Genomic DNA, 13,638 nt, shown 5'->3' with positions numbered 1-13,638 from the left:
CAGAAGTCTCTTCAAAAAAAAGTTCTAAAAAGCCAAACTTTCATCCTCTCTTGAAAGTCTTCCCACCCCCTATTAAAGTATAGCTGCACCGGTCAAAAACGTCAAATCAACCAGGCTCATCAGGGGATCAAACAGCTGATTAATTATTTAAGCAAATAGCATCCAAACCTATAGGGATCCCCCCTCACCGCCCAACAATAAGAGCTGTGTAAAACAAGATAATTGCTATAACCTGGCAATCTGTGCTGCAGTGACAGGCAAAGCATAATCCAGAATTAGCCCAGAACAGCAGTAAAAAAAAAAAAAAAATACATGTACTGAATTTTAATAGGGAGTAGTACTTTTTTTTTAAATCATTAACGAGGTTGTATTTACTGCCTACTTAGGAGCCATTAACTGCACTGATGACCTAAGATTAAAAATTAGTGGTTGTCTTAATATGCACTTTAGTAAATCTATGTGGGGAAAGAACATAATTTTTCATTTTACTGTTACACTTGTTCATTGCTTTAAAAAAGCCTCAGAGAACAGTTACAGCTATATTCACTTTCTGTAACTTCAGTCATGCATATAACAAATACTCTTGTTAGTTTAGTGAGGCATTTTTCAATTCCAATATTAGTGGAAAAATTATTTAACAATTACTTGGCCAATCATTTTTTAAATTTTCTTTATTTAAGCTGTGTGTATTATTAATCAGGGTTATCATCCATTACCATCCTGTTTATCCTCCATCCTGCACCAAGCCATAAATAATAAATAAGGCTAGGTTTTAGTCACTGATATTTTTAGTAAAAGTCATGGACAGGTCACAGGACATAAACAAAAATTCAGGGGCCCATGACCTGTCCATGACTTTTACTAAAAATACCTACCCTGACTAAAACTTGGGCGGAGGGCCATGGGTGCTTGGGGGGCGGGGGGGTCAGTCTGGGGGCGCCATGAGTGCTAGGGACCAGGACCCCCGTTGGTGCTGGGGGAAGGGTTGGTTGACAGGGCTAGCAGGGGCTTCCTAGCCAGCTCTACATCCCTGCAGCTACTAGGTGGCAGAGGCAGGGGCCAGGGTCAGCAGCTCTGATGCTCCCACCACAAGTGCCAGTTGCTGCAGCTCCCATTGGCTAGGAACCTCAGCCAATGAGAGCTGCAGGGACGGGGCCTGCAGGCGCAGGCAGCACAGAGACCTCCCACCCCTCCACCACCTAGGATCTACAGGGGGGGCCATGCCAGTGGGAGCAGGGGAGTCCCCTGCCCCGAGGTAAGCGCCAACTCTCTGCCCCTAGCCCTGAGCCCCCTCCCACCTACTCAAACCCTTGCTGCTGGCCCAGGGGCTGCCCGGCTCAGGCAGCCCCTGAGCCAGCACCAGCCGCTGCAGAAGTCATGGAGGTCATGGAAACTCATGGAATCAGTTACTCCGTGACCTCCATGACACACTCGCAGCCTTAATAAACAACAACATCTTTGTGATCCTGTAAGTATAAACACTGAAGTCAAAAATCTAGCCCACTTAAAAGTCTTCAGGAGAATTACTATACAAATGATGCTCTGCAGTGCATACACATCTATTATTAAAATGTTTTAATTAGCAAAACGCATAGTTATACTTACAAGCTGGTGCTCTAATCGTTTGATAGTTTCATCTTTTTTCTTCAGATCTTCTTTAAGCTGCCTGATCTCATTTAACAGATCTTCAGTCTGACATATGAAGTAATCGAAAAATAGGCAACATGAAGTTTTCTGCAGGGTGTAGACAACTATCTAATTTAACATCTCCCCAGGAAATAGTAAATCAAATGCTGCTGAAGCACCAGCAGGAAAATATGCATTAATCACGATGAATTCCTCCTAAAATATATTAGACTCTGCTTTCATCTCATTGTCCACATGCTGACATGGGCTATATGTACATAAGCTGAATTTACAGCTAAAAACAGCGGGGAAACTTGGCTGAACTGAACATCTTTATTCCAAGACACAGGGTTGAGCAAACACACTGTCTCCTGTTAAATTTTTAATGTACGCTAGTTCCAATAAAAGTATTTTAAGCTCCTTTTTATTCACAATGGCTTTATGATCTTTCAAAATTACATAAGCTGTTGAGAAAAAAATCAACACTGAGAATTACTTCATATTTATAACCCTGTTTATCTAACAATAAGCAGCAATACTATAATTTGTGTGAATTGCAATTTGAAAATTATCACATGAAAGTAGACTAATAGAACAGAATGAAAATAACAATAAATCACACTTTATAAAAAATTAGCAAACAAGGATAACTATTTCTTGCACTGGGCAGAAAGTCCTGTTGAGCTGAATTTTAACTTGGATCAAACAGGAGACATAAGACTTCAAGAGAAAAATGTTTATGCACTGTTTTCAAGGATTTTTAACCTTGAAAGCTATGAAATTGAGTTTTCTTAAAAATACCTCAGAAAGGAAAAGAAGTTAAGTATTTATCAGTGAATTAATCACAGTGTTCAGCTACACAAGGCATTGTGGGGGCATATTTTTAGTTAATATTTGCATATGATTTCAGTTTAGTAAAGACTGCTTTTATCTGCTGTGTTAGGATGAAACACTCAGATTCAAAGATACCTTATGGTAATGCAAACCACACACAGCTACTCATTAAAAAGAAGATTATTTAAAAAGTCACAAGAACTGAATGTCAATTAAACCTGGTGTGGTTTTGAAAACAGAAGGAAATACTACTTTCTTTTACTAGGAATTATTCATGTTTCAAGACTACATTTCTGAAAGACCAGAGATAGTAGATGCAGTTTAACTAGCTCAAAAGATGATGACAGTACAAGCAGCAGAAATACAATTATATTGCATGGAGTGCCTGAAACATAAGTATTTTATGTCCCAGTCTTGCTGTTGGTGTCTCCTTGCAGCCATGACTTAAATGGAACTTCACAAAGGAGCAAGAGTCCATCTCTGCAGAGCCAGCTACAGGACTATATTCTAAAATGCAGGCCCTTTCCAGTAGATAGCCAAATCTAAAAAATAGTCTTCTAATTTTATTTGTTTCTTAGTTCTGGTCCATTTTTAAAAATGAATCCTATACTATCAGTTTCTTGCAGCTGCTGCCTATAGACACTGGTGGATTTTATATCAATTAAGTGAAACATACTCAAATACTACAGCGATGGACAACAGTATAAAATTACTTTTTTTATAAAGCAGCACCCAAAACACATACCAGATCAACTGAAATGGAAAAGGAAAACCAGTTCTCTTTTGGGCCACTCAACTTCATCAGTGTTCCTTTTAAATATCTATTTCAATCAACTCACATCCTTGATTTTATTGTGTTTTCAAAGTTCTTCCCGCAGAAACACCTGCACTACTGACTGGAAGACCTCACTGCAAGTTCTAGAACTTTGCAAATTGGTGGATAAGTCAACAAAAAAAGAATTGTAAATATAACAAAATACATAGATAAATACTTTAATTGCACTGTGATCATACTTCAAAATAAAATAGAACACTATTTTACAGAAGTAATAAAAACTTAGCAATGAGACTACAGTTTAGCACTCATGAAAATGCTTGTTGAGAAGTAGAGAGAGAGGGCCATATTTGGGGAAGATTTTCTGGCGGTGTAAATTGTCATAGGTTCTAAGGCCTGGCTCGTTTCTGTGAAAATTATGGGACACATAGATCAGCAAATATTTAGAATAAAGACAATCTCTAAAATTAAAACCAAGAACTTCACAAGCCATTATTGTAACATGTCAACTGCAAATATGAAAAGGCATCATTTTTTCAACAACAAACTTGTGTCAATTTGAAAAAACTTTAGATGGTATAAAAAACAAGTCAGCAGCTTTTGGGGTTTGCTTGTTTTGAAGTGTAGGAACCAAGGTGTAACAAAATACTACACAAGAAAAGGTAAAAAATATACTTTGTAGCTTATTTTCAAGATATATTGCCATATGCAAGAATATAATTTGTCCATCTGTGGCTTACCTATTAAAAAACTAAAGAGGTAATTTATTACAATGTCAAAGAATGTATTATCCCCACTGAGCTGATAAGACCATTATAAATATAAGAACGGTTTCTCACCTCAGCTTTATACTGCCTTATTTGATCTGGAAGTACTAACTTTACAGTCATGTGCAGTATTGATAAACACAAAGTTATGCTATTCTGCAATACAATCAATGTCAATTTACCTTATATATAGGCTCAACATCCTGTGGTTCTGGGCTTGATGGTATTGAGAGAGGGATGTCCTGAAGACAGACATTCTCATCATTCTGCCAGAGAAAAGGAAAGGAATGAAGGCCCATTCAGTTTGTTTGCTGAATAGCTAATTCCCAAAGTCAGTTTCAGACACCAAAGTATAAACACTGTGAGCTTTGCTATTATATTAAAAGAGTTGAGATTAACTTTTTCCATACCACCTGGGAAGTCTGCCATGAATAAGAATCAAGAACAACATTGCAAAACTAAAACAAACTTTATAAAAATAAGAGAAACCCTTAACATGCTTTTTAGATCACATTTTCATGACATTCTTCCTTGCTCTTCTTGTACCACCATTTGCTTTGCATTTCCACTATTCTTACAAGGCAAAGTAAACTGCAGTTATGCAGTTCTGGAACAAAATGTATTTTTAATGCTGTGACACTGTACTTATATTTACTATTGTACTGTTTAGCTGGTACCATCTCTTCACTTACAATCTGTGCCTTATAGAATGGTCTGTCAAAACATCTCCCTAATATTAACAGTGAACCACATACATGTGTTATAAGTCAGAACAAGAAACCTGTCCCCCAACGGTTCCAAATACCTGTCCAGAAAAATAATTAGTGAGAGGGACACAGTGGAGTGGTAGACCAAAGAGCCCTGAATTAGTGCACCTTGTTATTGAAAACCAGGCTACATTTGCAATGTTTCACTTTTCAGAATCCTATGCATCTGAGTTCTGTCTCCATTTAACAGTTGCAATAATTAAGGAAAAAAATATAACACGACTGAGCAATATTAAAATGTGACTTGCACCTAAATTATACTAAAATAGTTCTTACTTCAACTAGAGATTATTTCTTAAACTCAAAAATATTTTTGCTTTTTAATAGGTTGACTAACACAGAATGAATCTACAGGTATCAGACCCTATTTTTTTTAAATCAGCCCTACCATGGTGCACAGTGAAAGAGCACGTTTTATTTTTAGCACTGCATTCTGAAATTAAGCACAGCCAGTACAACTGCAAAGATCGTGAAAAGATGACAAAAGATAATTGCATAACTGCTTCCTGAAGCATTTAAACAGCCATGACAAACAGCTGATAATGTAAAATGTTCTGTACCAGTGATACTGTCTTGAAAAGTCAGTTATGTCAAAGAATAAATCAGACCAAATCTTTGGAGAGAGATTCTCATGTCACATTACCACTTTTGTATTACGTTTCATATGTTGCCTCAAATCACTACACACCACCACAACAAACATTACAATGCAACACCCTATTTTAAGGTTCTTCAAGGCTTCACTCCTGCTCCCGTGCTATGGAGAAAAAGGGTTCTCTTTCTGTCTAGCTCACTAGCTTCTGAAAAGGATGGGGATTATTTGTGGTTGCTATCCCGGTCACTTGGAAGGATGAAGAGTGATCCTGTTCGTTTCTCAATATTTGCTCAGTGATCCCCATGTGCTCCAGGTAGCATTTGGAGAACTGTAATTTTCCAGGTTAACCTTCAATTTGCTTGTAACCAGGCAAAACAAAAAGAGTTCTAGTCATACTACTAGATTCCATGAGCGCAAATGTGCCTCTATAGCCACAGATTGATTAAAAACCCTAATGGGTCTTACTAAAATAATTGCCATGGATATGGGTGTTTTGCCCCCTAATCCATGTGAATTACTTCCCATAGAATTTTACAATTAAATTACACAGGGCACTTGACACTGAAGGAAGAGAGATCTTCAGCTGCTTTTTATAAAAAATAGCAAAAAAGTTGTATGGAAGGAATTACAATGTAGTTTGAACTGGTAAAGTATTTTAATGAGAGTCCCCTTTACATGTTTGCTTCTTCATTTGCCAGCATCCCTCTGGTAGCAACAGCCATACATCACAACCCTCAGCATCCTTAAACACTGTAGAAATTACCACATTTTTTTTGTGGTAAAAAATCGGTTTGCTATAATAAAGTTTAAACTGAATTTACACTCACAAGATACACCTGCTCCTTACAATACCCTCTCTTCTGCTCTTTTTACCATCTGACTGTTGATTCTCAACAGGGTCATATTTCATGTTAGCTTTTCTTACTGAAGGGTTTTGACCACTTGGTGGAGACTAATTTAGCTTAAGCATCACAGGGCATATAGAGTGCTGTCCACTTCATCAGCTGCTGCTTGTTCCTTCTGCACTGCTTGCTAATAAATGTGACATATGCTCATATGGGCAGATAATAGTCCACTTTGATCAAGATATTTGTAGGATGATTTTTATTGTAATATTATTGTATAAAAACATTTTAAAAGGAGTAAAGTACTGCTAGGCCTCAGTAAGAAGCAAGCAGTATCTGGTGAATTTCATTAAAAGGCATTTGCAGTGTAATGTTAAGTTAAATGGTTATGCTTTTCCAAATAGTTATATGCACTTAGAAGAAAGGGTACACACAGAAACAGGTATCAGTTTACGCCTGGGAAATGAAGACTATTTAAAATTAGATTAATTTGCATACATTTTAAAAAAAAGATGGTCACAGAGGCCTGGAATAATGCTTGCCACCCGCAAATGGAGACAACTAAAGAGGAATTCTAGAAAACTACTGATTTCATTGCAAAGGGAATTAATGTGTGTAGGATATGTCACATCAGCAACAAGAGGTTTGTATGTATTCTAGTAGTTATCAATTTTGTAAGCCTTATCATACACTTTTATATATTCAGAATCAAAGCAAGATGCAAGTTCATTTTCACTGCTCTTCTCATGATTAGGTGAATCACTTCCAATGCTTACAGTACACAGGTCTAACAATATACGTCAACTGGAACCTCAGCACGCTATTCTGCACAATATTAATGACTACAAATATAGTTATTTTAGAAGGAGTTCCGCGTTTTCCTTCTTTCCTCTTTCTTTTCAGCTGTACTGCCAACATGAAAAGTTTAGCACCAGAAGGAGCACCATTTTCCCTATGTAAAGAAAGGGAGCTTCAAATAGGATTAGCAAGAATAACCACAACTAGCTATTAAGGTATACTGCATTTTGACTGGCTACATATAATATTTAGTCATGTGTCAACTTTTGGGAAATTTGAATAACGGAATGTAAATCTTTATTTTCAGAAACATGTAATAATGCATTAAATAAAGCTGTTCTCTTACGCTGTCATGTGACAGTGGACCTAAGTTTAGTAAGTCAACCATCAACATATATCAAACAGCAACATGCATACAAATATTAGTTCTTTATTCAACTGACATTTTCTAAATAACTGGAATATTTTATTGCTTATCTAGGATTATCAAAAGGTTAAATGTACATTTCTACAATAAGCGTGTGTAAATATAATTGGGCTAGTCGCATTTGTGCCTAATGTAGCTACTCAATAAAACACTTCTTTGCAATGAGGACAGCTTCAGTACAATTTGATGTAAATTCAAAGAAACTGGAAAGCACCAGCATAAAAACAAATACTTTCAAAATATGCCTAATTTGAATTTTACATAGTAAAAACCAAATCAGCAGCAACACAAAACAATTTTACCTAATTTTCTTAATTGAAAGTAGATTCTGGAAAGTGGTGCTGTTAGAGAGAATAGAAAATTAATCCAATACTATTTGTAACTATTTTCTAATTAATTTAAAATGTGTGATAAACAGCTTATAAGTCTCAAATTCCAGTAGTCCTATTATGATTACGTCTGACATTTATTCACGTTTAGACAAGGAAACACACTAATTGTGCTTCTGTTCTACACAATGGAACATCTCACATTTAATTAGCCACGTAGAAAGCTGAAAACTGAACTTATAATGCAGAACTGTTTCTACACAGCCTATAAATGACATGGATTGCACTGATATTTAAACCAAGCGATCTGTTTTGACAAAAGATCGATCATTGCTGCTTTAGATCCACATCCTTCTCTTTAAGGATGGTCCTTTTCTGTTGACTATGACTACCAGTAATCCGAGACACTAGTTTTCCACACACATTTTCAATTTCATTATTTTTGTTGGAATTTCTCTCTTCCAATTTGTTTTACTGGACTTTTACATCCTGACTCAACAAAGTACTTAAGCATGTGGCTACCTTTTAGAAGCCTCGCTGTAGTCAATTGAACTAGTCATGTGTTTAAAGTTAGGTATGTATTAAAGTAACTTGTTGAATCAGAGCCTCAGAGCTGAAATCAGAAGTAGACCCAAGTAAGTCACGACACTTGGAAAAGTATCCACACATCTTATTTGTAGCGATAAAATCATAATACATGTGCTCTCCCAGTCCATCTTCCTGCTGGAAAAACTAACATAGTTAAAAGACAAAAGGCTGCCCCCCCACACCCTCTTAATTGCTATATTTTTGAAGAGCAACATCTATATTTTCATAAGTAACTTTTACCACTTTAAGTGCAATGTGTTTATTTTGTACAATACAAGTTTGGTGGCAACAGAGTAAGACTCAAAAGACACAGTTCTTTTGCAGTCTCCTGGGATTCAGTCTAAGCAGTCAGTTCTCATCAGTTTAAATTAAGAATTGAGCTGACCTCAACATTGCAATCACAATGGCTATTATTTAGAGTGATACTTGAATTTATTCATGACATTTTTATTTCAGTTTTAAAGTGGAATATGAAGCAGAACCCACACAAAGTTAATTTCATTCCAAAGAAATCTGCATTTTTGTTAAGGGTCACATTACAGATCAGCTGATTTTATTATCTTAGAATGGCCTTAATGAATGTTATGGGTTTAATTTCAAATGCTATACACCTAGATCTAATACTTAATAGCCCTTTATTTCAGAAATTAAAATTTTCTCTAATGCAACTTCTGTCACTCTAAATGATTTAATGTACTTTTATAGTATACTTGAAATATATATAACAAACACTGAAGTGCTTATTTTAAATTTTCAAGCCTGCATCTGTAATGGTCACATCTATACTTTAGGGTGGGAAGAAGTATTCAATATAAAATATTGATGGTTAATAACAGAGTACTTTACTTGCCTCTAATTCGGATTTCCCTTAAGATACTATAAAAACCTCATTTGACTAAAATTGTGCAGGTCAGATCCCTGAACAGGCACTAAGACACAGTAAGTAAGATTTGGCCTCCCATTTCTTTTTTGGATTTTTTTTTTTTTTTTTTTTTTGAGAGAGAGAGAGAGAGAGAGAGAGAGAAACAAGGTGGGTGAGGTATTTTATTGGACCAACTTCTGTTGGTGAGACACACAAACTTTCCCCATTTTATACTAACACTATTACAGTTCAATTTACTTGTCACGTCAGTGTGCCTTCTGCTGTTTCATTTGGTACTTGATATATCATTTTTTACTTTTTTTCATATGCATCTACACTGAGAAACACATTTAGTAAGAGAAAAAAAAGTACTTTAAAAACATTTACACTGTTATTCCATTCCTTTCAAAAAGGAAAAGAATAAAATCTCTAAAAGACCAGGAGAGTTAAAAGACAGATGTCGTCCTCCTCATAATTAGCCATCATAAATGAATAGATCTCAGAGTCTGCACTGATTATTACCTCAGTCAGGTAAACTAATCATTACACCTTGGGGATTCTCTGCAAATATTTGATTATACTAATTAAAATACAGTACTGAGATTTGCAGTTTGTACAGAGATTAAAAATGTTTGTCAGTTTCCTGCTCTTGAGTGAGGCTAAGCTTTTGAAGCTTTCAGCAGAGAAAGGCAAATATAGGGCTAAGGTAAAATCTAACTACTATCATCTGCATTAGTATTTCATATATAGTTTCACTAGGAATATTTACCCATTTTCTCTTTGTGGCCTACAAAACAAGAGGAGATCTATGCATTAAGGTTCCAGTTCAGCAAATCAATGGGACTAGTCACATGCTTAAAGATAGGCACTTACTTAAGTATCTTGCTGAATCAGAACGTCAGACTGCTAGAGGATAATGATGCTATTTAGTATCACCAGTTAAAATCAAGAATTCTTTGGAAAAGATACCATAGCTAAATACATTACTGTTCCCCGAACTTTTGCTATTTACCAATCACAGAAGTTTTGTACTCCACTAAAATAAATTAATGAAACAAACTGGTGACTTCAGTTTAAGTTTTTAATTTATTTTTTGCTAAAATTTCACCTCACTTGTTAGAAATAGCAGTGGTTGAGTTCATATTGATATCACTGTAAACTTAACAATTAACCAAATAAAGTATATCTCAAAACTCAATTTCTTCTTCTTTTGTGTGACATTTATTTATACATACATTTCACTGAATTTATAAAAATCAACTGCATATAGTCATTAAAACCACTAGGACAAAATCATTCCTATACTAACAAAAATACTCTGCTTGTAGGAATCTACCGGGACACATGTGATTCTTATAAAAGGAGTGCATTGTATTTTTAAACAAACAGAATGGGGCAAAATAAATCAGGCTTTAAAAAAATAATAATAATAAAAAAAAACCTTACCTCTGACTAGTATGAGTTCTGTCCAAGATCACATTGTGAAAATGAATTAAGGTAAACTACATTCTGTTTGGATGAGTCACCACTAATGAGAATCCTGAACCCAAATAACGACCTCATCCATTAACACCTTAAAAATTAACAGTAAAAACATACCAACAAAACCCACATCTATGTTTCTCACAACACCAAAGCTCAAGTAGAACTGAATAAAGATACTTACACTGTTTATATATAATGCTTTCATGAAAAATGTTTCATATTGTATTTGAGAATAAAATATTTTAAAATAATTGTTTTGGTCTTTTGGCTCCTTTGTTATTAATGCTGTCTGTACTGTGATCTTTCATGCATATTAACCAGTCAATGAAGGTAAAAATCTCTGTGCCACTCCTGGGTTGCATATTTTCTCGAAACAACCTCAGTTTCCATACAAACAAGAATTTGCATCCAAAACAAACAAAAAAAACTTAACGCTAACAGCACATCTGAATTCTCTCACCCAACAGTTGAGAGAAGTGAAATAGTCAGTAGCATTTTGTGGATCTAACTAGTCCAAAGTACCACACCCTTAAATTTGTTAGGAGTAGGCTTCATAGCTCAAACTATGGGGTTTTAAGATTGTTGCTGACATGCAACAATAAAATAGCAATACTTTTGAATAAAGGCAAGATTTCATATTACTGTTACGTCTGATGGATTGTTTTAAAAGAAATTTCAGATCTCCTTTATACATCATAAAGTAGTAAAAATAGGGCTCAAACCCATTTTCCGTTTTGCAGCTTATATGATATCTAATTTTCTAAAGTTATTTGTTTGCTTATTTTAAGGCTTTTCAGTATATATGGAAGGTCCAGTATAACTGTAATTTCTAACACTTAGTCCAATTATAAAATATCGCCTTCAAATAGCAAATAGCAGTTATGTTGCGTGCAATCAGCAATGAAGTTGATATGCTCAGCTAGTACCCAAAGTAGCAATTATTTAACAAAGGGGAGAATTAACAAAAAATATTGGACTCACTAACATGAAAAATTAATGTAGTATACAAGTTTTTACTGATTTCCACAGTGCTATTTTCTAACAAATTCTGAAGTACCCTATGGCTTTAAAAACTAACATCAGGAATACCTCTCCCTACCCAATTTACTAGTTTAACTAAAACTACATACAGGTTTATTTAGAGAGCCAGTCTCTGAGGATCTGTGAAGCCTGTGATGTTCCCTGCTTATCTTGAGGGCCAAAAAAATATTAGGGTTAATCTCAGTTTTCCTTGTGAAGACAGCCTTGAAAATAAGTCAAACATTGGAGTTGATGGTTTGCCTCATTTTTCATTATCACTAGACTATCTACTTCTAGGGCCACGAAAAACTCAACTAACAGTCCCTTAATTTGAGAGGAACCCAGAGAAATTCACAGCTGAGAGGACAGCGTTGCTCAGGTTTCCTGCTGCAGGCTATGAGCTTGTTGCAAGCTCCTTTCCAGCAAGCCACCTTCAGCCATTCTGACTCTAGAACTGACCAATCAGCACACTATCCGGCTACAAAGAAGGGCAGCTTGATAATAAGTAATCTACAAGACCATTTTACTTTCATAGCGCAAGGAATTTAGCCATTCTAATCCTTGCTCTGTAGCTTTAGTCCAATCGAAACCCTTCTTAGTTTCCCCCATCTGTAAAATGGGGATAGTTACTTACCTGGAAGGGGTGTTATGATCAATAATTTGCAACATGTTTTTCCAGTTAGTTACTATTGTTCTGCCATTCTGCCAATTAGTTATCATATATAAAGTACTACAAAATCCTCCAGTGGCTGGGGGCTTATAGCTCCCAGTCCTATCATTTATTTGAACATTTATCCTTGTAAAACTCTAAATGTTTTCACTTCTACTGCTATGTTACCTGAAGATTTCCTAACATTTTCACATTTTTGATAGTCTTAAATTTCGAATTGCACCAACATATCCACCTGAAAATCCTGAAGCCTAGCACAATCCCACATATAATAATGTAGATCAGTAGTGCTCAAGTTTTAGCAACCCGCGGACCCCAATTTTGACTTAAAATTTTCGCAGACCTCCAAGCCCCCCAACTCAGCCCCAGGCCCTGCCCCCACTCCACCCCTGCACCTCCTCTTCCCCACCTTTTTCTAACCCCTGCCCTGGGCGCACCACCTCCCCACTCCTCCCACTCCCTCCCTACTGACTGAACAGCTGTTCCCTGGTGTGCAGGAGGTGCTGGGAGAAAAGGGGAGGAGTTGATTAGTGGGGCCTGTCGACCCCTTGGAATGCCACCTGCGGACCCTAGTTTGAGAAACTCTGGTGTAGATGATGGATAGGCATCAGTTATGTTGGAACAGAAGAAAACAAAGGCCCTTACAAAAACGCTGAAGCTAGCTTTTTTTTTTTTTTTTAATTGTGGAAAGAAAAGTCTCTTGCCACAGTCTGCAAGAGACAAAAACAGCCATTACAAATACAGCAATTCCTAACTACATTCACCTCAATCCTGAAATAAAATTAACCTTTAGAAAATAAACGTGTCAGTTAAAAAAACCCAAACTCAGAACAGAAATAATTACACTGCTCTACAGCCAAAATGCTTCTGAAATAAATGTAGTCCAACTTTACTAATTCTAGGTCACTGAGAACGAAAATGATGCTTAAAATTGTTGATTGGCTCTAGTTTTCAAGATATGCTATTGGGTCACTATATACGACCCTTGACTTGGGAATGGCGGAGGAGAAGTGAGTTATACAGGAAAGGGATCTCAATTTAAACCAGAAATGACTAAAATACATCTTTGACTGGATCTATGAATAAATCTATGACTGGGTTTGGACAGTACTTGCTTTTGAGGCAAAACAATGAATGATGCAATCTGAAGCTGGTATTGCATCATACATGATAGGAATTGCATCATGTTATTCTTAGCAGTCATGGATGATGCAATCATAACGAAGCTTACACCACTCTGCTGAACAAAT

At 36.1% G+C, this 13,638-nt stretch overlaps 1 protein-coding gene across 7 annotated transcripts in view; it reads right to left on the bottom strand.

The window, feature by feature from the left end:
* Positions 1–13,638, bottom strand: part of CCSER2 (coiled-coil serine rich protein 2) — a 141,971-nt gene that overhangs the window by 41,362 nt on the left and 86,971 nt on the right. For all 7 annotated transcript variants that reach the window (XM_030569855.1, XM_030569853.1, XM_030569854.1 and 4 more), the window contains 2 exons: positions 4,185–4,268; positions 1,606–1,692 (listed from right to left, as the gene is read on the bottom strand). In XM_030569855.1, coding sequence (XP_030425715.1) covers positions 1,606–1,692; positions 4,185–4,268 — 171 coding nt within the window. The remainder of the gene's footprint in view (positions 1–1,605; positions 1,693–4,184; positions 4,269–13,638) is intronic.

Source organism: Gopherus evgoodei, chromosome 7 (assembly GCF_007399415.2).
Source record: "Gopherus evgoodei ecotype Sinaloan lineage chromosome 7, rGopEvg1_v1.p, whole genome shotgun sequence".
NCBI classification, from domain to species: domain Eukaryota; kingdom Metazoa; phylum Chordata; order Testudines; family Testudinidae; genus Gopherus; species Gopherus evgoodei.
The sequence above is the reverse complement of the archived record's forward strand: the minus strand, read 5'-3'. Positions and strand labels throughout refer to the sequence as shown.